The sequence below is a fragment of the Anguilla anguilla genome, chromosome 3 (genome assembly GCF_013347855.1).
Source record: "Anguilla anguilla isolate fAngAng1 chromosome 3, fAngAng1.pri, whole genome shotgun sequence".
NCBI lineage: Eukaryota > Metazoa > Chordata > Actinopteri > Anguilliformes > Anguillidae > Anguilla > Anguilla anguilla.
The window spans coordinates 10896075-10922022 of NC_049203.1; the positions used below are offsets into that span (position 1 = coordinate 10896075).

The window sequence follows — 25948 nt, forward strand, 5'->3', positions numbered from 1 at the left end:
CAGTCTTCAGGCTCCCGAACGACCGCAGGAGCTGCTGCTGCATAATCAGGGCGTTCGTGTCAAATGAGCCCCGCCCTCCTGAGGCGATGCTACGGCCAATTGTGCGCCGAGATCAACGGCCAATGCCGGGGACCCAAGAAACGGACCATTGGTTTTTATGGTGACAGATCTGATCCAGCTGCTGAAGAAAGCCTACGGCCGATACAGGCTTCCACCTCGCGAACCGTTCACGGTTTATCTGGCCAACGTGACCGTGGTTTGAGGTACTTTTGTCCGAAGCGAATGAGGTGTATTTGACTCCGGTGAGGCAAGACAATGAACCGTCTCGTCTCATCAAGAGGCCAGTGAAATCGATGAGGTTGTGAAAACAGTCCAGGGGCTCGATGTCCTGGAGTCTGACGTACTGTTACAGTTACTAGGGAAAGCGCTGACTGTGGGGAATTTATAACAGAAGATCAAAGTGTAGATAAAAGGGTGAAGACCAGGGATCTCAAACTGCAGCCCTGGCAAGCTGCAGGCCTTTGTGGTTTCCTTTTAATCAGTAGCCGATTTAGGCCCTGGAAACGAGACAGACTTTTTAGACAATCAATGAGTTAAACAGCTAACAAAAAAACAATAGATCCTGTGGCCCTCCAAGTCTTCAATTTGAGATCCTTGGACGAAATGGCGACCTTACTTGGAAGATACAAGTGTGGATGAAGTGTGCCAGTAAGATGTGCTTAATCTTTCTGCAACATTAATTATTTCAATATAACAGTGAATTATTTATCACTGTATTAATTATGCAGTCATTGGAAATGAAATAATCCATTACACCAGAGTGGTATGTTAACAGAAATGATAACCACACAGGACATCTTTTTCTCCCCAGAACCCAAAAGGTAGTTTGAATGAAGAACGATACCCTTGTTGAACTGAACTAGAAGTCTTTTTCTCAAATGTAATGTCATATCAACAGCTGCTGGCTTTTCCTCAGTTCTGAGAACGGAGAAAAAAACACTACCACCCTAAATAGTATGTATTGGCTTCTGGGCTGCCTCTTGTTAGTCGGATGTGTCTTTGAGTGTATTGACGTGAGAAAATTGGGAAGTCAGGATGACACCTATATCTCACTGCACAAAAAAACAATTCCCACTTTTCCAACTACTGGTTTTTGAGAGTGTGGAAAAACAAGTGGGTGGAAATGGAAAAAGCAGGACGTGAAGAACAAGGATGTTAGTGGGTGAAGGAGGACAGGGAGCATGAAGGCAGTGAACACCATTGGAGAGCTGGGCTGGGCTGAGTAGCCAGAAGCCGTCCATGTCTGACCAGGCCTGAACAAAGCCAGCAGCTATCCATCTCCCGCAGGGCCTGAACAAGCTGCCACCGCCTGGGGGAAGGTGCTGGTGTCCCCATGCAAATGTCAGGCAGCCCTGGGGGCTGGCAGCTGAAGGCCACGTTATTGACCCAAAAAGTTCCGGAAAGTACACTACAAAATATCACCGCTCCACAAAGAAAGCCTGAAAATTACTGGGGACAAATTCCTTGACGCTCATAATCGAGGCTACAGATAATAAGAATGCAAGACTCCATCTGCAACAGAACACTCAAAACAACCAAATTTGTGATCACTTTTTTATTATTCTGTATTTATACATTTTCTTTCATTTGACTGATCTTTGACCATCAATAACAAGTCTCAGGCGCTCAACCCGCAACCGTTACGTCATTGGCGTTTCCCCTACCCAGTATTTACAGCATGTAACAATCTGCTTTAACAAAGCTCTAACTCAGGACCGCACAGCCCTGTTCCTGGAGGTCTACCGTCCTGTAGGGTTTCATTTCTATCCAAATTAGGCACACCTGATTCTACCAATTAACAGCTCCGACGATATCTATAGCTGTTGAACGAGGTGCGCTTTGTTAGGATTGGAGTGAAAACCTACAGGACACTTAGATATCCAGGAACGGGGTTGGGCAGCCCTGCTCTAAATAAACCACCAAACTCATTGTTGAATGAATATTAAAAACAAATTATTATATTTATATAAAAAAAAGGGTCAACATTTTTACAACAATCTCCAAAAGGAAACACTAATACCATGACGTGAAAAAGAGGATCAGGAACCGAACTAAAGGGAGGTGGTGCTAGTAAGATCTGAAAACATGGCGGTAACACCTTGTGCGGACACTTTGGAAAGCTGTGTGCTGGGGGGCTTTGAGCGCGTAGGACTGATTCCCTGCCTAACACCTTCATCGCTTGACCCGACTTGCCCTTACCTCTACATCTTTCAAGTAGCGTTGACTGAAAGGACCTCCCATGAATAATTCTGTTCCTACACACCGTAGTTATATTTGTTCGTTTTCGTCCCAACCACCAACCAACAAAACAAAATTAACGCCAAAGAAATAATAATAGAAGGCAAAGTGACATGTCAGTCCGTAACACCCTTTTCCCCATACATATTCCTTGGACATTTTCTCATTCCGCACACCATCATCCTTGTGTGTGCAGGGACACCAGGGATGTCCCACAATTCCTCACGCGGATTTACACACACACACACACCTTGTGGGGACCAGTGAAAATGTTAGACTCTCCACGTGCAGGGCAGCACATGACTCACACACACACACACACACACACACAGCGAATGTATGCGAGTTCTCCAACACAGGACTCGGGACTCCTCTGTCATTAAGTCTTGGGGGGGGGGGGGGGGGGCAGTGTGTGGGAGGCGGGGTCTCAGTAAGCGACAGGCGGGACACCGGGGTGCGGGCGTTTGTGCTTAATACTTCTTCACATTGACGAACACTTTGATGGCGCCGGTGAAGTCCGCTGAGAGGAGGACTTCAGTGTGGTCGGTCTTCAGGGCACCTGAGGAGTGGGGGGGGGGGGGGGGGGGGGGGGGGCATTAATCAGAGCAGATTCTCACCCAGAGGGACCAAAACACTTGCAACATGCAAACAGAAAAAACAGCCTCGAGCATTCATTTTTTCTCCAATGGAGAGGTGCTGGCTGCAGAAAGAATTGAGCTATAAGAAAAACACACTGGGCTTGTCAAAAATAATAAACTCATTAATGATTAGTGTGAGTAAACCACACCATCAAAAAGGATAAACCTTATAAAAACAGCCTTTAATTATAGGTTGTGTGAAAAGCACAAACAAAAGAGAGGCGATCAACCCTTTCTGACTGTGTGGTTTGCTCACACTGAGCCACTAATGACTGTTATTTTAACTTAAGAATTGGACAAGCCGAGTGCATTCATCTCACAATACTTTAATATGCATTTTCCTGTCTGCAGAAAAAGCGACAGCATTTTAAATGGAGCAAAGTGGCTGGCTCATTCCTTTACGCTCAATCACAGGCTAAACAGCTCTCTGACTGATTTACAGCAGAGGGAATTGCTGTGGGGCGTCAATACTGAAATTTCGGTGGAGATGCACAGTGTGCGCTCCGCTGCGCTCCCTCGGCGCTAGCCCTCGGTAGCCGCGGCCGGGCCCAACCTGAGGGGATGGTCTCGCCGTCGGCCGGGTCCGTGCTCATTAACTCCGCCTCCGGCTTCTCCGCGCTGCAGGCCTCCGGCGACACGATCAGGCCGGGGTTGGGAGCGAAGACGGCCGACGTCACCACCGCGTTGTGGGCTGCGGAGGGGGGAGGGAGGGGGCGTGTGGGGGTGAGCTTGTGCACGCTGGCTAGAACGCTTCTCCCATATATCATTTACGGTGTTTGACTATGCAACTGAATACACTGACAGAAACAGTATGAGACACATGAAATATCTAATCATCTGGGGCAGGTCTGAATGGAATCATTGGCTGCAGTTGGATTAGCCTCTCTCTTTACCTTTAATTCCTTCCCAGAAGTCATTGCGGTCTCGCCGTACAGAAGTGAATTTGCTCAAGTCGTGGTAGGTGCTCCAGATGTAAACGTATTTGTCCTCCGAGCCGCTTACGATGAACGAGTAGTCGTGACTGAAATATAAGATCGACACATCTGCTTTTAGCACTCTTAAAAAGAAATACCCAGAGTATGAATAAATCTGCAAAGAAAGCAGTTGGGTTCAGAAGAGGACGTCTACCTGAAGCTAGCCTTTATCTGGCTGCTGCTGTTCACATATCCCTTGTACTTCATGGACAGAGACAGGTCCCTCAGGTCATACAAGCGAATCCGGGAATCATTGGAGGTCACCAAGATCTACAGAGACAAGGAAGGCAAGCAGGGCTTATTAAACATGCTGTCTACCTGAAGGACATTTGGGAAGAGTCAGGAGTATAGCATATGATTCATTACAGCAGTGAATTCTCCATTCAAAAGGCTGACCCAAAGCCTTACACTGTTACTATACCATACCCATACATTTAGCCTTATACACTCAATATACCTTACGCATACATTTAGCCTTATATACAAACTCCTTATATACATTAGCCATATATTTAGCCTTAAACTCCTGGTATACATTAGCCATACATTTAGCCTAAAACTCCGGGATTACATTAGCCATACATTTAGCTTAAATCTCCGGGATTACATTAGCCATACATTTAGCTTAAATCTCCGGGATTACATTAGCCATACATTTAGCCTAAAACTCCGGGATTACATTAGCCATACATTTAGCCTAAAACTCCTGATATACATTAGCCATACGTTTAGCCTAATGTATACACATTAGCCATACATTGCATTGTTCGTTCAGTACCTTGTTCTCTCCGGGCAGCGGCTCGATCCCGGTGATCTTGCGGCCGACCCGGTTCCTGCCCCTGGTGGACCGAACGTGAATCTGGGTGTGGTACTTAAGGTGCTGGGGGGTGACATAATGGAAAATCAGAAATCATCACCCTCTAAGTTCATTTCAAATTTCCGCTCTTCCTGAACGCTACATTTACTCCTGCGAGACCCAAAAATGCAGACAAAAGATAAAGGGAACAGAGAAAATATCTCTCATCAGTGGATGAACACAACTTCCATCACCTGAGCAGTGTGATTCTCACAAGCAGCTGTAAACGTCACAATAATACACTGATCACAAGTGAATTACTGGACTGTATGCATTTTGCATCATAGGTTCCGCCCCTGTAACTGACATCCAAATATGGCAGGTTCTTATGAATATTCATGAGCGGGGGACCATCCCTATTCTAATTCTTTAGATACGTAAGGAACCATAGCAGCTGGCCGTGATTCAGCACCAGAACACATTCTGGGCGGAGGGGAACCAACCTCCGTGTCGTAGAAGATGCAGCGGCCGTCGTAGGTGCCGATGACCGCGTACTTCCCGTTCTGGCAGAAGTTGGCGGCGGTGATGAGGCGAGTCTGCCCGTCGACCTCGTTCCACAGGGCCACCTTCTTATCCGGAATGTTCCACAGACGCAGCTTCCCATCCAATGAGCCGCTCAGGAAGTACCTGTCATCCTGTAGCCAGGGTTACTAAATATAAACCTTACTGCATTTCCACTCTGTGCATTATTAAAATTTGATAAACAAATGAATAAATGATAAGCTTCTCCAAGTGAATCCTCCTTGTGTATTTCCAGTTTATCAAGGGTAAAAAATAAACTGGCAGGTCACAGTGTGTACGTGTATATTACAAAGGTTTTGGCACAATTCAGGACGTTCATTGAAATTTGATTAATTAATTGTAAATTCCTGACAGAATATGGGCATTTTCTATTCAAGAATTGAACTCCAATTCATTTCCTGAATTGACTGGATTGAAGCAGAATAGACCCGAAATCCAATACTGCGTGTAATGGAGTTGGCATTTGAAAGGAAGTGAGTACATCAATCACTCATTAATTATTCAGCTGGGGATTTTCACTGAAGCCTCCCTGTGGCTGAGTTATCCATCTTAAGGGTGTGGGACACACACACACGCGCACACAGACACACACAAACACACACACACAAACACATGCACACGTACGCACACGCACACACACACACACTTACTCTGGGGTGGAAAGCGATGGCTGTCACAAAGTCTATATGCTGAAAGCAGCACAGACATTCTCTTCTGGAAATGTGCCACAGCCTAACAGTCTTATCCATCGACGAGGACAACAGGAAGTAGTTCTAAAAGGGGGAACACAGGCAATAGGTTTCCGATCCAACCTTCCAATTCAGGGTAAAGACATCTGCCAATGCACACAATAAAAATAGGACCGAAGTACTGAAATTAGCACAAGCGTGATGATGAATGTCTAACTTCCTGAAGAGCAGGTAGTGCAGTATATTTATAGGAACACATCAAAGTGATGAAAACTTGCCCTGAAGACAGGAGAAAAACCTTTGGCAAGTCCAAAAGGTTTCTCAGTCCAACAGAGTTTATCAGGACTGATTAAAGATGTGGATAGATGCACCTACTCAAAATAATCGGGGCATACTGTGAAACGTACACTGAAAAATAGGAAGCCGCAGTGTGCATCAAGCACTGACCAGCTCTGCAAAGCACACTCAGGTCAGGGTACACAAAAATGGAGGCTAAAAATTCATTCTCCTGAACTTGTAACAGATTTAACTCCTGCTATTGATAATTTTTTACATTAAGTTCATGCTCTTTACAGGTAGGTCCCAGGCACTGAGGATGTGACCTCTCACCTTTGACCAAGACAGATCCAGGAGGTCAGCCGTGTGCCCTTTGTACTTGCAGAAGGGGACCTGCCGGAAAGGAACGTTCCGGTCCTCAGTGTCGGGATCCTCTGCGTTGCTGCTGACCTGTGACAGAGAGAAAGCTCCGCTCACAAAACCCAGTCATGTCGCAGGACAGCCACTAGAGGGCAGCCACACATCTCCTCTGGCACCTCTGTAACCAGCGGAAGAAGCTGACAAGCAGTCTCAGACGCTGCTGCCGAGCTCATAAAAGAAAATAACAATTTTAAAAGGATAACGCTCTTCACTGGCACAGTAAAACTCACCCCGCCATCTGTGTCCGATTTGGAGGAGTTCAAGCTCTCCTGGGAGGGGGATGGAGAGACGCGACCTGAGGAGAGGAGAGGACAGTAACAGAGAAGAGGTGAGGACAGGAGAGGAGGAGAGTAAAAGAAGAAAGACAAGGAGAAGAGAGGAGGAGAATAAAGGTGGAGAGGAGAAGAGAGGAGGACAGTAAAAGAGGAGAGGAGAAGTGTAACAGAGGAGAGTAAAAGAGGAGAGAGGAGAGCTTAGCGTTTCTCTCCACACACACGCTGCTCAGCGGGGCCACCCTGCCCCGCTCTGTTGGCAGGGCTCTCCCCTGCTGAGGCGGTGCCAGCAGTGCCAGCTCACTCCGCTGTCAGAGCCATTGATTATTTAAACGCCCCTCTCGCTGCCCACAGGGGGGCGCTGTGGGCACGCTGGGCTGTACCCATACAGCGCACAGCGCTGGCGAAGCCCGAGACGCCAGACAGGCAGAGCTGACGCACGCACTGCTGTTTCCATGCCAACCCACGTCAACCCACAGGCGGAAGCCTTGGCAGGCGCTTGAAAGTTTTGTGTTTAATTGTTAAAAACGCCAATGGGCTGTAAATCTCAAAAACAAATGGGAGTCAGTGGGCACATTAATCATAGAATAAAGTAAAATATAATCTACAGTCATAGTTTTAAAAATAGCTACTAACACCAACTAACACTCTGACACACTGATTGATATCTTTCCTCTTTAATTGGAATTAAGTATGCATTCGCACAAAAAGAGCTATAACATAAAAGCTAACCAAGACATTTATTTTGAGGAGATGGTGCTCCAAAGACCTGTTGATGTGACGCCGAATTCACTGGCACGGTGTTTCCGTGGTAACCAGTCGTGACCCGGGCCGCCCGTACCTTCCGTGTTGTACTTGATCCTCATGTTGTTGAAGTAGTCGAAGGCGTTCTTTAGGACCCAGATGCGCACCACGTTATCTTGACCCGCCGAGGCCAGCAGCCTTCCGCAGTGAGAGAACTTCATGGTCCAAACCGCTCCCTAGACACGACCACAGCAAGCACACAGGAAGATTAGAACCGTACGGGGGGGTACAGAGGGGAGGGCGACAGTGAAAATAAAGAAGAAATTAATTAAAGGATCTTCTTAATTTGGTTCTCAACAATCAATAAACTTAACTGCTCGATTAAAAAAAATCTTCCGGTGTCAGCATTTCAACGCTTCATTTCACGTCCTAGATTCTTTTTCCTTTTAGCATAATGAAGGAAACGATCTGAGAGTTTAAGATTGAAATCGTCCCAAACTTTGCAGAAGTTACACCCGACCCATATCTTTCTTCCAGTTATTCACTGACATGTGCGCACGCACAGAAACGAACACACTTACGTGCACACACACATGCACCTGGGAGTCCTTACACACACTGTGTGTAAGTGCATGTCCATCACCAGAGGTGGAAAATCCAGGTTCAGGAATTAAAAGTCCACCCCAGTGTTTCGTTCCAGTCACCAGGATTTGCTAATCAGCACAATTCTTCAGTCAGGAGGCAGAATAAATTAGTGAAAACAGCTGGCTGAGTTCGCACGGCAGGACTTCTGCTCTCTGACCCCTGGACTTCCCACCCCTGCGCATCACTGACTGGTATGCAAATGAAGGCCTGGTGCAGCAGCTTCTGTAGTCCCCCCTGCACACTGCCCTTCTGCCCTCACTTAACACCACTCAAGCAGAGAGAAGAGCACACGGAGCAGAGCGCTGAGAGCGATCCTGCCACTCCAGTTCAGCTGCTCACAGGCCCCCGAGGCCCGCAATTAGCATATCCTCCGAAAACAATCACCGTCGCAGCTGAAGAACCTTCTAGAAGTGGAAAAACATCGACAGGCAGGAGGAAAGGGGCAGATGAAGCCGACGATGCAGGAAGTGATGCGTACGCGCGCACGCGCTCGGCCCCTCACCATGTGCTCCCCGCTCAGGTCCTGCACCACCCGTATCTGGTCGAAGTCAAAAGGACCCTTGAAGCCGTGGGCCGCCTTAAATTTGACCGGCCTGGTGTAGGGCATGCCCTCGTCATCGCTGGAGGAGGGGTCGTCTTGGTCCGTGTGGAAGACTGGAACACAAAAGCACGGGTGGCTGAGTTGAGGGTAACCTCCATAGAAAAACACTGCCGATTTAGAAAACAGTGTAACTAACGACAGCCAGTGTGGACTAGCGCTGGGAGAATGAGGTGTGGTATGAGCCAAAATGGGTGGGACAGTCATACTTGTGACTCACTGATTTCAACCAATTTTGGCGTTTTGCCATTGAGAGCAAAGCATTGCATTGGCTCAAAATCAAGAGAACTGCAGATCCACCCACCATTAAAGGGTGTATGAAAGCTCACTCTTCCATTGCCAGTGAGAACCAGTCTAAGGCCATAAACGCTAGCTGCGCCTCCCTCAGTCTAAGGCCATCAATGCTAGCTGCGCTCCCCTAAGTCAAAGGCCATCAACGCTAGCTGCGCTCCCCTAAGTCAAAGGCCATCAATGCTAGCTGCGCTCCCCTCAGTCTAAGGCCATCAATGCTAGCTGCGCTCCCCTCAGTCTAAGGCCATCAACGCTAGCTGCGCTCCCCTAAGTCAAAGGCCATCAATGCTAGCTGCGCTCCCCTCAGTCTAAGGCTATTCAACGCTAGCTGCACTCTCCTCAGTCTAAGGTCATCAATGCTAGCTACACTCCCCTCAGTCTCACCTTCATCACGGACGCTCTTCACCTTGTTCACAGCCTTCTCACCGTACTCTTCCGCCAGGTGCTTGGCCCTCTTTACAGATTTCCCCAGGAACTTCTTTAGCTGTGTGCTGTTAGTAAAAAACCCAGTTACCCAAACTTGATCAGATACGTCACACCAGCACAAAGTGTAAAAGACAACAAGAAATATCAGTCCATATTGATTCTTAATCAATTCCAAATTAATAAATCTATATGACAAAAATATATTTTACTGAATACTTGTTATAAAAGTATATGAACTGAAATAATGCAAATGTAAATACAGAAATAAACAACAAAAAAAAAACATGAGAAAATGAATTATTCCTAAGATAAATCCTCTGATGACTCTTCTTTGCATGGACAGTCGTATTCGTACGTTTTCTGTTTGAGCTTTCCTCCGTCTGTGTCCGAGAGGTGCGACTGAGCCTTGTCCTCATCGTCCGACTGAGCCGCGTCATTCCTGTGGGGAAACAGCCTGCTCACATCCTGGAGGACTGTTTCAGATGCCTAGGGCGGGCAGCATCAAACAAACTACACTTCCCATGAGACTACAAAAGAACTCCACACTGCAAAACGTCTGTTTTTTCTTTCTCACATAGAAAATATTAACTTGTGTTTAAGTTACTTTTTGACTGATAAGTTAAATTGTCTTACCCCACTGGGAAATCCTGAAATGAGTAAAACTGTCTCACCTCATTGGTAATATTTTTGTCTTATTTAGCAAAAAAGTAATAGAAATAAGTTTAAATAGAAGACAAAAATATTTTTATAAGATTGACTTATTTTTTGGTTTTCTCACTGTATAACCGAATGGAAAAAGACAACGTATACATCCAGGACATAATATGTGAAATTGAAACATGCATTTGGACTCTCAAGATGCCCTCGTTATTTGTCAAATGAAACGGCTATAAAAATGACAGTCCTTTTCTGCTTTGTTACACTGCCGAGCAGATAGGGGGCGCTGCAGGAAGTCAGAGGTGGGCCCAGTCCTTACGTTATGTATTCTTTGGTTCTCCTCATGATGTGGAGCGTGAGGGGGTTGATTCCGGTGGGCAGCTTCTCCTCCGCCAGGCTCAGGGGGATCTCCTCCCCCGTGTCCAGGTTCTTGATCATCACACTGGCCAGGATCTCCTGTCGACGCACACGGTAAGGACACGGCGCTGAGGTCACATGACCAGCCGTACACTAATATCAAATAGCGTGCCCATACCTTTTCACGAGCGGAAATCAAGCACTTTCAGAGTACCTTTCAAAGCCCGTTATCTACAATTTTCAGCACCTCGTGGCTGTCGAATAGCTGAATTCATTTCAAATTTATGATTTAGAACACTAATGAGAGCAACAAAATCCAAGAACCTCCAAGCACTTCATTCAAAATTCAAGCGCTTTTCCAAGCCTTCAAAACACCACTTCAAAATAAAAGCGTTTTTTTTTTTTTTTTTTCCAAGGATTTCAAGCACCCAGAGGAACCCATTCAGGGCTCCAGAAAACTGGCCTTTGAGTCACTGGCATTTTATACTCCATTACAATAATTAATATACTTCACCTGGCATCACTTACGGTACAGTTTGTGCAAACTTGGCACGCTTCCACCAACTACTGCACGGAACTCAAGTTCCAAATTCTAGTCGCTGCTCCAGCAGCTGGGGCTTTGCATAACGGCGCCTGCGTGACCCCGGCCCTACAGTAGGACAGGAGGCCCAGCCTCGCATGCGGACGTGCGGCCGTTACCTCGTCCGTCATCTCGCGGCCCGAGTTGGAGCGCGGTCGCTGGGGGCCCGCCGCCTCGCCGCCGCTGGGGGCGGAGTTCTGCCCGTCCGCCGCTTTCCCGCTCTCCTGAAACCGCGCCCACAAACAACCGCCATGAACCAGTCAGGAATGCAGGATGGTCTCATAGAGGGGACCCTGATTCTGTAATGGATACTTAATACAGCTACTGAGGCACATATATACTGTGGCAAATAACTAAAAATCTGTACACATGCAAAAAAAAAAACATTTTCTCAAAATTAAAAAATAAAACAACTGTTTGGAAATAGATGTGAACAGCTTCTTTTTTCCTCAAATGAAGTCATCAATGGAAACTGAACATACAAACCTGTACTAAATACATTTGTTCCCTTTATCTGAAGCACACACTTTGTCTTTTTTCTTCACACTCCACTTCAGAACCACTTCAGAAAGTTTTACTACACAATAAGTGTGTTTCTGGGGCTACAGTAATTATATTGCATTTGGAATCATTAATAAAACTGAAGGAACTAGGCCTCTGTAACACTGCGGCACACATAATAAAATTAATTCATTTCTGTAGCCTGAATCGGTTGATATTCAAAGGCAACATTTTTCAAAATCTCAGCTGCTGTAAAGCAGCGTTCTTCAGAGACCACAGTGAGGGGTGATGTATGCGCAGGCTGCAGGGGAAGAACACCTGGCTGGGCCCTGACCTAAATGGCCAGAAGCATCCATCACTCCCTGAGCTGCTCCTCACTGAGCTCATTATCCCCCCGTCTGGAGTTTGGGTGAGGTCCCCGCTACGCCCCAAGACGGAAGGAAAAGAAGTCAGGGAGAAAGAGTGGGGCAACTGCAGAGAAAGGGCGGGGCAGCCGTAGAGAAAGGGCGGGGCAGCCGCAGAGAGGGCGGGGCACTGACCTGGGCAGTCACTACTTTATCTCCGCTGGTGGCGCTGGCCAGGTCCAGAGAGTGCTGCAGCTCCTTGGTGAGGCTCTCCACCGCGGTGCTGGGGGAGACCAGGCCTGAGGGCTCCACTGTGTCTGCAGAGACTGGAACACCATAACAGCTCAGAACAGCACCGCACTCCACAGCCACCGGGGCTAGTGCAAGGCAGCAGTGTAGTATAATGGGCAAGACACTAGGCTCAAGGTTGCAGGTTTGACTACCAGATATTTTTCCTTCATCGTTTCAGTATATATCCAGCTGTGTAAATGGAGACGATGTAAAAAAGGCTAAAGAAATTTGCTTGCTCTGGTGAGTAATGTAACGCCTACACAACAAACAAGCAAAGGTACAGGGAAACTTCAAAAACTGTGAAAACTATACCCAGGAAATGTTGCTAAGTTTAGTTTTTAATTTGAAAGCCTGTTTTTTCCCCAGCTTAAATGCTCAAATGTGTCAATAGACCAAAGCCATTCTACAAACAAGGCTTTTTTTTCACTAAGCCATGAACTACTTGAATTATTTATTCATGCTTTATTCAAAAATGGACAGACACAAACACACTGACGCACTGAATAAACAATCATCTGATGCATTGTACCGTAGTGTGTGTATTTTCAACATCGCAACACAGTCTTTCATTTGACTAAATTGAAATGCAATGAACCACAGAAATAACAGAATAAATTTGGACGGGAGAGGGGCTCCAGTCCGTTTTGGCCGTCGCTGCGCGTCTGTTCCGATGCGTAAGCGAGCGTGTGGGCGGTGGTGGGAGTGTGCGTGGGCCCACAGGCGGGCCGAGTGGGAGAGTGAAGTACCCTCGCCGTTTTAGGAGTCTGACTCAGCATTAGAGAGAGAGACAAGGGGACTTGGGGCAAATCTGCTTAAAACGAATATGAATCACCAGGGCAAAGAATAATGCCTCGAAAAGGCGTCACCTCGGTTTTAAGTATGCATTTTCAGACGAGTAAAACTTTCCACAGCAAGCGTTCTACGAATAACCTGCAGGAGAATACAGTGCCCTCCAAATGTATCGGAACCCCTGATAAACATGAGCACGAAAATTATCTTCCATGGCATTTTGTGACACTGATAAACATATTTGGGAACCATTCCTCCATACTGAGCCTTGTAGGGTCCTTCAGATAGTTCAGTCTGCTTGTGGACTGCCCTCTTAAATTCAAAACCACAGACAGGGCTTTTTCCCCAGTACACAGAACCCAGCCTTGAACAAATAACTAAAAAAAGGCATTAGATTGCACATTTGTTGCCTGATACCACAAATACATCCTTTAAAATCTTTATGGTGTTTCAAGGGCCCTTGACAATTCTGCCATTCAAAAATAGAATCACTCTAAAAACCTAAATGAATGTACTCCCCTGGGCTGACCCCACAGCAGTAAGCTTTTGGACAGATGCATTAAAGACACAGGGGAATGGAACACTCTACGGTTACCATAGGGATGTCACCATGGTGACCGTAGCGTTGAGCTGCATCAGGGGAGACCCTACTTACCCTCTAGCCCTGTGGGCCGCAGCCCCTCCTGGGTCTTCTTTCGGGGCGGGGGCGCGGGACGCGAGGGGGGAGGGGGCCGGGGCGGGGGCGCTCCGCCGGGAGGGGGCGGCCGTAGGGGCGGGGGCTTCTTTGTGCTGGCCACGATGTCCGGCTCCACCGTGCACTGCCGCGGGGGCTTCCGGGGGGCCGAGGGGTCGTGGTCCGCCAGCTTATCGGCCAGAGAGACCTGCTCCAGAATGTCGGCTCTCCTGGGGTCCTCGCCCTCCTGCGCGGGGGCCTGCGGCTGCTCCGGGACCAGGGCGCTGGTGATGTCCGGGGGTCTCACCCCCTCGGGCGGGGGGGCGGCCGACGGGCAGGGTTCGCCCACCGCCCCGGGAGCGGACCCCGCGGCCGGTAAGTCCTGCCGCCCGTCAGCCGCCGCGCTCGGCTCCTCTGCGCTCAGGCTCTCGGTTTTGGGCTCCTCCTCGGGGGGCGGAGCTTCTGAAGGCCCGCCCCCGGGTCCCGCCCCCGCATCCTGCTCGGCGGCGGCCCCCCTCTCCTCCGTCAGCAGAGACTCCTCCACAGTGCTCTCCTTCTGGCTCTCCTCGATGATGCTGTCAATGATCTGAGGAATGGATATCCTTAATGAGATAAAGCCAATCAAGTCCTGAACACCAATCAGCACCGTCTTTGCTGTAGGAATCATTTACTGCACTAAATATGTACAGAATTAAGTGCAACATTTCCCTGATGGGAAGCAGCCTGGACCCCTTTTCCCTATGGTGTGTGTAACTACTGAGTGCCAGGCAGTGTTCACCATGGGCTGCCTGGAGCCCATGTGTTCAGGAGCATAGCTTAACACGGAAGGCTGTGCAACACGACAATGCCTTGGCAACAGAATAAACAAATACAAGCAAGTACAGAACACTCACTCATGTGCACGTGCACAAACATCCACTTGACAAAAGGCTACTATGTCACGGAAGAAGCAGAAGCAGGAAAGACAGAGTGACTCACTCGTTTAAAGGAGCCACGTGAGCACTGCCCTCTGAAACCACAGACCGCTCACACATCCCAACCGCAGCTCAGTACTGGACATGGTACAGTATCAGTGGGCAGCAGCCGCAGCGCTCACACTAGCCTAGCTCAGGTTTCCCTTCAACAGCACGGCTGCGGGTTTTGTTGCGCTAACTTTACCAGCCAAGCGCTAGCGTACATCTCGGCCCTCCCCAGCCCTCCCCTGGAGAACGGCTCTGATGAAGCTGCGTTGTTTGTCTGGGTTTGTCTCTCCGCCGGCTCTCCATCGTTCCCCTGGCTGTCACTGAAAGGCTTCGGTCTGATTATGCGGAGCCTGCTGTCAGTGTGTTCCACTTGTAGAGCCACCGGCACTTCACTTCTCCAGCGCAGCTGCTCGCATTGTCCTCGCAAGTTTGAGGCGCCGGAAAGTTGGGAGATTTCCCAGAATCCCCATGTGTAGCAGGAACAAGCGAAAGAAAAATTCACAGCCTAAAACGCAGAGTTTTAACTCAAGGGATCACAATGGCTTGCTTCTGATATGCAGCACACAGAAGATTTGTCACTCTAATGACAAGCATAAAGTTAATCCTGCTTTTCCAAAGCCTTTTTCTGGAAAAGGAAAATACATTTTTCCGGAAGTCCCAGGACCCCAGTTCCCGAATTCACTTGAAAACAAATGTTTGTATTTTTACTGTCTGCAGATAAAAATACAAATATCCATAGCCCAATGAGTAATCCTCTTATTTATAAAATAGCACTCTTAAATGTTAGGCAAGACTCTGATAACTTAGAATCTTTGCAATGTCAAAATCAATCATATTTACAAGTGTAGAAACTTGTCTTTGCAAACTGAGGCAATCAAGTTGCCATGTCAATACGATGTTTCCATCTTTTAAACTTTATCCTGGAAGCAATTGTATGCACCGATTCTGTACTTCCGCCATCTCAAGCGCCCCTACTTCACTGCAAAGCCTTTGGCACTGCTGTGTACGAGATGGTGATTAGATGTTTTATGGCAAATTGCATCACAACATGAGCGACTTCTACAACCGCACGAGATACAACGAGTAACAACGTACGGATTAAAATAACGGCCCATGTTTCCCTCTGGCCTGCGATACCGCCACTCGCAGAGCGCTTAATCCCAAAAGCATGCAGCGCTCAGGAGCTCTGTGCCCATTACTGCGCTTAATGTTCTCCCAGGCTGCGCGATCAGCTCCGCCCCGCCCCCCCCTCGCTGTAGTGAAAACAGCGAATGTGCTGACGGCGCAGAAAGAGGGGAGGCCAGCGGGGGGCCGGAGCGACAGTGAGGAAACCCAGGAAACGCAGAGGAAGAGCATGAGAAAGGAAGGAGTGCAGGGGAAAAAGGGAAACAGGAAGTGGAGAGGGGAGATACGAGTGGGGAAGGGAGAGCAGAGTGGCACAGATAATGAGCTGGGAGTGGGAGGGGCTGAGTAGGAGGGGCCAAAGCGGGAGAGGGCCAGTTTAGGACCGGAGATGGAGGGTGAGTGTAGGACAGAGGGGGCGGAGCATGGGCTGCGGGGGGGGGGTGGAGCATAGGACACAGAAGGTAGAGTATGGGGTGGGATTGGGGGGGCGGGAGTGGGCGGTAGAGGCACACCTGGAGGGAATCATCAGGCCGGGGCTCCTGGGGGGGCTGTGCTGGGCTCTCCTCACCATCCTGCAACGAAACACAGGCAGGCTTTTCATGAGCGCCGCTGAACTGAACGCCGAGGGAACTCATTACCACGCGCGCGTTCAGCTAGCAGAGCCCCTCGGAGCCGCCTGAGCACAGCGTGCCTTTGTCCTCAAACAAAAGCAGAGCTGAGAGAACGTCACTGCTCAAACCGTCAGTCCATCACATCTTATTCTAACAGAACAGCGCATTCTCAAATAAACCCAGATGAACGTAATGAGGCCTGACCTTTAATACATGACACTAATTACACAGCATGCACGCAGCCAGCTATAGCTTATTAACACTAGAAATGCCAGTGCCATCAATTTTACAGCACTGAATTTACATTTAAAGTACTTTGCCTTGGCAAAAGATCCATTCTGGTTTTTATTATTTTTACATTACATTCATGTGCATTATATTTGCATGTATCACATTAATTCTACAGCAAAAAAAGTGACACAACAAAATATTAACATAAAAAAAAGATATATATAAAACAACAACTATGAAAACAATAAATAATGCAGGCATTTTTCCAAGGCAGCAGCTGTAGCTGATGTGACATCACGGCGAGCTGTGATGACATCCCGGGAAGTGAGGTGGAAATGGCGGATGGCGCGGCGGGTCCCTGAGCGGGATCGGCTGCTGTGCCGGCCTGGCGTCTGCGTTTGGTCAGAACTGGGTCAGCGGCCCATCCCCCTCCCCTCACATCACAGCCCAGCGCACACAGGCACAAAGGCGCCTAACTGTGCCCCCACCCCCCCGGAGCGGCCAGCTTAGGACAAGAGGAAGTCTACGATCTGCGCGCAAATCAGATCTTTCTACGCGAGCGTATGCACCGATATCACAGCTCAAGTTCTGCACTGCTGTGCAAAAACGTTTCCCTCCGTTATCTCGTTTCAAAAACGACAGAGGATATTTGTTTCCATTTGTTTCATCTGATAAGCAGCCAGAAAATGAGACATCCTGCACCAGCTAAACCGCACAACGCTCCAGCGTTCATCAACGCTGTCCCGCAGGAAGCCGCGCCCACACCAAACATGGTCAGTTCCAGCACTGCAGGGCGGCATCCCTGCACCAACTACCTTCAGAGTCATTATGAGCAAGGCCTCCAGAGTCATGGCCCCCCCCAATATCACTGACCAATCCCACGCAAGGGCGGCTGCGATATTTACGAGCCTGCCCACTTTCTATATGATACCATTTGGACAGCGTTCCTCTTTAATCTCTGCCCAAAGTGACCACTGGCGCAGTGCACTAAAAATAAAAAGGTACAGTGAAATAAAAGCTTTCAATTCTTATCTACTGTTCATGAAGCACGCGTGGGAGGAACAGGAAGTAGACAATTATTCACAAAAAGGGAACGGGCCATCCTGTTCACAAGGTACTGGCACACCGGTCTGGCTGGTAGAGCTCAATGTCCAATATGTACAAAGGCCATCCAAAACCCATTCAATTGTTTGAAGATGATAAAAATATGCCTTCAGTTGCCAGAATTCTTTTCTTTTTTTTCAGGAAAAAAACTACTGATTGCACAATTGCACTTCTTCAGTGCAGCAACCTTTTTGTATTAACTTTACCTTTTAGATTCAAGGGCACTTTGCTAACTACAGCAGTGGGCAGGAGGCTCCTGCATTCCTCAGGCAGTTCAGTGTTGTTTTCTGAGCTAGCACGCGGTTAGCATTCCACCTCCCCTGCTCTGTATTCACAAAACAGAGAAACCTGTTTGCAGATAATCAAAAGACAAAAACAACTGAGCTGCAAATCAAAATGGCGCTGGTATTTCTGAAGTAAATGGAAAAAGCAAACTGAAGAAAAAAAAAACACTTCTATTTTCTTCCGTTTTGAATGGTGTTAAATATCACAGCTGCCAGCGGGAGTACAAAGACATAAATACTACGAACACAACTGCGCAGTAGAGAATAAAACGAGAAAAGGTCTTACAGCCCTGTCTTCCTGAAAAAGCTTTAGGACCCAAACGCAGAGCCGACCCCGTTCACAGATTACCCTCTCCCTCAGTTTCCTGAACCCTGTTCTTCTGATTAAATGATAAACAGAGAAAATTATCAAATAATGGAGAAAATGGTAAATGGACTGCATTTATATAGCGCTTTTATCCAAAGCACTTCACAATTGATGCCTCTCATGGTGTTGATGTCCCCCAATTAGGCTACATTAATTTGCCTAACTACTTTCAGGAAAGGACAAGCCGCCCCCAAACATCCTTTTCAATTGCACCCAAAACGATCACTTTCAATGGTAGCTACAGGTCTTGGGGAAAAAATTTTTTTCCTGTTTTCTTCAACCAAATATGTTCCTGCACCAAAAGTAAAAGTAGCTGAATAACACCAGTGGTTAAATAGTAACTGCCCTCTCCCGGGAAATACCTTTGCCAGTTCTGTGTTTTAGGAGGTGAGGCCCTATCAGTGCTGTTTAACCTCTGCCTTTCCCTCACCAAGGACATTTCAAAGGGCATTACTGAGTGCCTGTATCTGTTCACCAGCATGGTACTGCACTGAAAAAGCAAACACCACGAGGTACAGCTACTTAATCTGGTTCTTTCTTGGTATTACAGATGAAGTTTTTGTATGTGCAATGCCACTTATTGGCAAAAAACGATTAGACAGTGTTTCCTCTTGAACTCGTACAAAAACATCAGGAGAACATCTGAAAGATCTGACAGATAAAAATAGGCATTTCATACAGTTTCGTAACTTTGCCTCAATTCAAAAGAGCGTCTAGCACTGTGTGAGGTCTGGGTTGCAACACTCCACATGCTTTCTGCTTCCAGAAGCACCAGTAATTCAGTCCATGAATCAATAACTCTGTCCAGAGTGAAATCTACCATTAAGTACACATATCCTCTCATTCTGCAGACTTGAGTCAAGTGAATGCATGTTTTAGTCCCTCTGACACCCAGAACACAAACTGCAGCCCGTCTTAGCACTTTTACCAGCAGTTTCCTACACCGCCGATTGGCCTCTGACACATTATGAAACCCAAAAGAACGGAACTACCACTGACATTCTACGCAAACCGGCCTTCATTTTATGCGTATTCACTGCTACTATCAGGAGTAGGCTATTCCACATGTAGTTATCCACTTCATACTCAACCATTGATCCTGTGATTATGGAAAAGCAGGGACTATGCAGTGCGTGCAAGCTCTATGTGCAACTTGCAGCATCACCGCCCATTGAGCTGGGGCATTAAAAACTGTGTCACAAGAGCTGAAAAACATGCATAGTTCACCCATGGAACAGAAAAGAGGGGGAAGGAAAAAAAAAACTTGACAACAGGGCCATTTCAAAACAACAGCAGCCTTGGGGGAGGGAGAGCAACCTTGCCACAAGACGTGACAAGTCAGCAGAGGAAAAGCGCGCGGAAGAAGCGCGAGAGTCGGGTTTAACCGGGGGCAGAGCGCCCTCCTGCCAGGAAGAGACACGCAGAGTCACAGGGAACGCTCTCCGCTAACGGCTAACGGCTAACTGAGTCTGCCCCGATGACCGAGCGGGCTTAAAACAGTCATTCCTCATTAGCCATTATCAAACTTTAAACCACTGTCATTGCCTAGGCCCATATTCACAAAGCTTTCCCAGAGTAGCAGTGCTGACCTGGGGTCAGTGAACAGGAACACTTGTCTTTGTGACCTTATTCAAATTAAGAGACTGAAGCTGACTCTAGATCAGCACTCCCAGTTTGAGGGGTTTCGTGAATATGAACCTTAATTTTGAAATGATGTGAATAAATACTTAAAACTACTTTTCTCTGTGTTTTTTTCCTCCACTAATGGTTTTCCTGCATGCTCATACTGTGCGATGGTGATCTAGTGGTTTTGTGGTATGCCGACTTTGCACGTCAAATCTGACTGCTAGGTACCATTTCTACTGTTGTACCAACATACCCACTGCTTGCTTTTGGTTACGCACGAAATAAACTGTCACTGTGTTAAATTACCGCATTAAGACTTAAATTGGGTGTGTAATCACCAAATAGATTAATAAATTGAAGAGAAAAAAGGCTCAGCACACCAAAAGATGCCTCAAATATGCATAAAGCTGACATTTTTCATTGAGGACAACTGTACAAGACAAACGTTTCAACTTAAAGCTTTCTTCACTGTGAGCTTCTCCACCCTTGTTAACTGGCAGAGCTTCTCCACCCTAGCTCCCCAGTGGTAGAACGAACCCCCCATTCCTCTACAAACCGCTGAGTCACTGCTCGTGTTTGTGTACGTGCATGTGTACATATTGGTATTGAAAGCCACAATGTATTTTTGCTACCTTGGTTAAAAATCACAATCACCAATTACATTTTAACCCCAACAGTTAATTATTTTTAACCAATCAATGCTGCTGTTCTTCATACCTTTGTCACATCAGTGAAGTATGTTGCAATGCTTTTATGTGACGTTAAAATAACACAGACAGTTTAACCACAGCACACTAAAATACAGGCCCATGAAAATGAAACACAGAAGAGGGATATTTTTAACAAGAGATTTCACAAACATTTAATGGCATGGCACCTTTCCATGTACAGGAAACAAATGCGAATACTGACCCTCCACTGATCACAGGGGGGAGAGGGGGGGTCGTGTCAGGCCCACAAATGTATGAATTTATTTAAATTCATTATATTATGTAGAGAACTGGTTGTAGAATTTATAACTGCCCAATAAGCTATACATTTGAACTCTTTAAGGCACAAGGTCACAAATATGCAATTAGAATGTTCTAAACTGAACATTATAATCCTGATGCAACAATCACTACTGGTAAATGAAAAAACTGGAGTCATAGAACACTGACTTAGAATTTTGGAGAGAAAAAAACATTCCAACAAAACCACTCTTCAAGGGCTTAATATAATTCTCTCAACCCTGCCCTTAGGATACAACTCATAATCCTGGAGAGCATAAGCTTTCTCCTGTGAGACTGGAATGTTCCGGTGAAAATGATCAGGCCCAGAGTCCTCGCGTCCGCCACTGCTGCACGCCAGTTCTCTTCAAAGGTCTTGAGTCAAAAAATGTTGAAGCCGAGGCACTTCCATCCCCTAGTTAGCCCTCACTGCACAAGTAAAACCAGTGTGTAATGCGGTCTCACGTACCTTTGTAGAGGGAAGTACAAACTTTGCAGGCGATCTAAAGAAAAAAAGAAGTGGGAAACAGCTTAGTTTTAGTTTTAAACTTTTGGTATTAGTGTATCTTACAAGCAATGGGAAACTGGCAGTGAAATTTCAGGCATTTTTTTATTTGATACTGAAAGACTTTTCACAATCTGACCACAAAAGGGTTTTATGACCAACTTTGCTTGACATGTAAAAGTAAGAAGAAAATGTAGACTGTATTTTCAGACAGCATAATGAAATACTACAAGCTAACAATTCAATTTCAATTAAATTCCTTTCATCGTCATTGCTCCAGTACAATGCAAAATAAAAAAGTAAACCGAATATTGACTAAACTAGGTACTCAGTAGAAATTTGGTGTCCACAATTAACTAATGATGACATTTTTTTTTTTATTATGCCAGTAGAATTAACAAAGGTTCAACTGTAGATAGTCCTGTATAAGCCTAGTATTAAAATATGCACTAACCTGTGCTTTAACACTTATGTTTTTAAGAACTCAAAGAACTTTCAGAAGCAACTGAACATGAGAAACCCTGAGCACCCCCAGAAATATTTCTTAAAGAAATATGATTATGAAAGCCACCCTCTATTCAGTTTTACCCCATAAAGGAAACCCATAAATAGACTGAAGATTAAAACTCACTCAAAACGCTTACTCATAGACCATGCTGTGCCTCTCCTGGTCTATAATCACTGTCTCAGTGTGTGTCACACGTCTATAAATTACCTCAGTCAACATTTCTGACACATTCAATATTCTACACTGGTCTTTAAATGAAAGTACAAAACTCATAAAAGTTTAGTAAAAGTTAATCAGTTTTTATATTGGCTGTACATAGCCAATTCCCACCCAGATTGGAATGTAATGTCTAATTATCTGCAATTGAAGCAGCTGTGTTTATGTGGGAACCCTACTGCCGATTCTGAAGAGTACAGGCATCTGTGGTTCTCCTCTGAAATACCTGGTGTCACCAGCTGCTCCTTTTCACATTGCAGACTACAGCTACGCTTGCCAAGAGTGGAGTCTGAGGAAGACCTTTTATATGAGGTTTTAGCATGCAGTCCACAGGCACTCGATCAACCAGCAGGGGTCGCTAGACAGCAATGAAACTCTGGCTCCTAACTGGCTGATCCCTCCCATACCCTGAGTGATGCAATCACCAATGGCACATCGCCCTGTGCAGGGCTAGATCGAGCCATCATATGGAATCCTATGGAAATTTGCTAATGACTACACAAAGACTAGTTTGACAGACAATTCTTGTTTGTTGTAGGATCTAAGGGAGTTTCTCATGACGCAGTTCTCCATGCCAAAACAATGCGATGTTTGTCAGTCGCCAAGTGCCAAGGAACTGGTGCCTTTCTGCCCAAGCCAATGGTTATTTTTATCAGCTGTGTGAAATAAATGAGATCACTTGAAATTCAACAAATCAAAGAAATAGAATCAGTACAGCTACTGCCAAGTGCATATCTGCCGCTTCAGATGGAAGTCTGAAGAGGTAGGTCTTCTGTTTGTGTTGGAAGATGGCTAACATCTGCTGTTTTGACTGCCGCTGGCAGCTCATTCCACCTCCAAGAGGCCAGAACAGACTGCAGACATAACCAGGAAGTGCAGGCTTGGCAAAGGGGAGGAGCCAGAAGTCCCAAGTTTGCAGAACAAAGAGGGTCTGGCTGGTGTGCACAGTCTGATGGTTTTTCTAAGATATGAAGGAGCAGTCCTCTTATTAGCCCATTAGGCTAGCACCCAGGTTTTAAATCTGAAGCAAGTGGTTACAGGTAGCCAGTGTAGGGCAGTCCATATTGGGGAGGGGGGTCTATATAAAGTACAACACTTACAGTCCAAGTCTCCAGGATGTGTGCAATCTCGGCTGAAAAAGGGGCCAGTCTGGGTGCAGGTTTTTGTTTCAGCCCAAAACTGAGACAGCTGATTCTACTTATCCATGTCTTGATTGAAGACCACAATTAGTTAATCAGTCGAACCAGGTGTCATAGTGCTGGACTAAAGAAAAAACCTGCACCCACACTGGCCCTTTTCAGATGAGATTGGATACCCCTGGACTATACTGTACCAACAGGGCTAACGAAATTACACTACAGGGTTCTGGTAATTCAGACAGCTAGCTGGCTCATCAAAGTGTAACATACCACATAACTGAACACAAAACAGCTAACTGAATATGACCTAACAATGGCTCCTCCATGTAAAAGTGAATTTGTTGTTTGTGATCAGTATGTTGTATAGCATTACCATCAGCTGTTTATGAGGAGAGTATGTTGTACAGAAAAATCTAGATGTTGCATTTGTTCCACCTCTACAACATTAGTTATATCAGTGTAATATGGAGCCGAATAACTATGTAGTTGAGCATAGTGAAAGTCTTTGCTCAAATATTTGTGCAAGGTGGAAATCAACACACCCTCAAATAACCCAGCCAGTAGATTACGCTTAATAACCTATAATCATGTGACCGTCAACTCTCTTTCGTAATGGTAGTATTTTGCGCCATGAACGGCAAACTCAGAAGCAAATGCTTTTAGCAACCTTCAGCTACTCAGATTCGAGACATGAGAAAACATATAACAGGTTGAGCGAAAACAGACATGGTACACGAAACCAAAGGTTCTAAAACAAATGACGTTGACCGGTGTTCACTGAACCGAATACCCCGTTGGCTGGCCTCTCTTGCGTTAACACCAGCTTCTAACAGTTAACGACAACAATCAAATCACAAAAACGAATTATAGATTCTGCACACCGTACTTTACGCCAGCTACAACTCGTTTTTAGACCAAGACCAAAAACAAAACACAATATGACAAACATTTTCTAGCTAGACAAAATAAAATGTCAGTAGCAGGTGACAAATAGGTCGCTTTCGTGGACTGTGCTGACAGTTTTGCTAGTTAGCTAGCAAGTTACAACTTTGAAGCTGCAGCTACAAGCAGCGAGCAACACTTCGCTGCACAATACAGGTAGCCGGGTAGGTAGGTAACATTAGCTAACCAACTAAACCTAATGTCCATGGCTAAATATTCAGAGGTAACGTTTAGGAACTACTTACACATTTGGAGAGGGAGTCAAATTGACATCTTCCGCAGCATCATAAAATTCTTCTGTGTCACTATCTGACGCCATTTAGCTAGCTACTGCTAGATAGTTAGCTAAATAGCAGGCTGCTATCCTACATGCAATAACCACCGAGTAAGCCGAGTAACGTTAATTTCGTAGAAACTATCTAGAAAGTCACACAGCAAACACTACGTAAAATAAAAAATATATAACGTTACTTAGCCGGCCAGCTATCTATATTGATGTTGTTGCCTCTTCCACCCTTCTTAAAAGAAGGGAGAGGCCTCTCAGAACTGGAGATTCCAGTCAATGAAACGTAGCTGGCTAGCTTTTGAAATCTACACTCACCAAAAATGACAGTTCAGATCGGCACTATTTCTCAGTTGACCGTGCGCGACAACAAAACAACGGTCCACTATAATGCGATTACTTTTTTAAACAGACTACTAAGTTTTAACACAGTACACATAAATTAGTAACAAAAATCTGACAGGAGAGAGGGAAGGGCAGCTAGCTAGCTAACCTGCCTACAGTATTTTTTTCCCAACGAATAACAAAATCACACTAGCTAATCTCGCGAGACTGGTAAACAAGGGTATCGTTCAAAGCAACTTATACTACAGAATATGGACCCACCAGATAGTTAATTCTATGGGTGAAGGTTACGTTTAAAGAAAGTAAAAGTTAGGTCTGCATAATCTTTGGTGCTACATTAACGTACAGTGTCCTCCAAAACACAGAAGGCTTTATAAAATAATCAGTGCAGGTAAACATATTGGAAAATATATCATTTTAATACTGATACAGTTGCTCGGTGAAAAAGTATTTTTAATGATACACACGCACATATTTATTTTTTTCAAAAATATATGCAAAAATTATTCACCTTAGTTTGTACACCCTCCCTTCACAAAGAAAACACTACTGACTCGTCTTGTGTAGTATTCTATCAGACTGGTGAACATATACGGCTCGGATTTTTGCCCATTCTTCCAAAATGAATCTTTGAAGATCGTTCAGATCCTAGTCTATGCTTGAGGACTTCCCGCACCAAAGAACACATTTCCAGTTACGGTCAAGTCTGAGATGAGACTGAGATGGACATTGCAAAACAGTAATTTTGTGGTCAGTTAATTCTGAGGTATGCTCATAGTCTCACTGAAAGATCCATTTGCGTGCAAGTTAGAGGTTCCTGGGAGGGGATACCAGGTTTTTGTCCAAAATGTCAATGTACTTGCCAGAGTT

The 25948-nt window shown here is 46.0% G+C and overlaps 1 protein-coding gene across 1 annotated transcript; it reads right to left on the bottom strand.

The window, feature by feature from the left end:
- Positions 1–1600: 1600 nt before the first annotated feature.
- wdr44 (WD repeat domain 44) lies at positions 1601–25266 on the bottom strand. Its single transcript, XM_035410352.1, has 20 exons — positions 24696–25266; positions 21610–21643; positions 16441–16500; positions 13824–14427; positions 12284–12414; positions 11363–11467; positions 10626–10762; positions 10005–10088; positions 9608–9714; positions 8837–8988; positions 7787–7925; positions 6904–6968; positions 6587–6703; positions 5939–6061; positions 5210–5401; positions 4689–4790; positions 4065–4180; positions 3830–3957; positions 3490–3627; positions 1601–2857 (listed from the first exon to the last, which is right to left on the bottom strand). The coding sequence occupies exons 1-20, from the start codon at positions 24767–24769 to the stop codon at positions 2769–2771; spliced, it is 2697 nt and encodes an 898-aa protein (XP_035266243.1). The 5' UTR covers positions 24770–25266; the 3' UTR covers positions 1601–2768.
- Positions 25267–25948: the final 682 nt, after the last annotated feature.

Bases quoted from the DNA above. Each gene is read 5' to 3' on its own strand.
- wdr44 (XM_035410352.1), bottom strand. From the start codon at position 24,769: ATGGCGTCAGATAGTGACACAGAAGAATTTTATGATGCTGCGGAAGAT. The intron at 7,926-8,836 runs GTGAGGGGCCGA...GGTCGTGTCTAG, and splicing joins ACCTGAGCGGGGAGCACATG to GGAGCGGTTTGGACCATGAA. The intron at 6,969-7,786 runs GTACGGGCGGCC...TCCTCTCCTCAG, and splicing joins GATCAAGTACAACACGGAAG to GTCGCGTCTCTCCATCCCCC.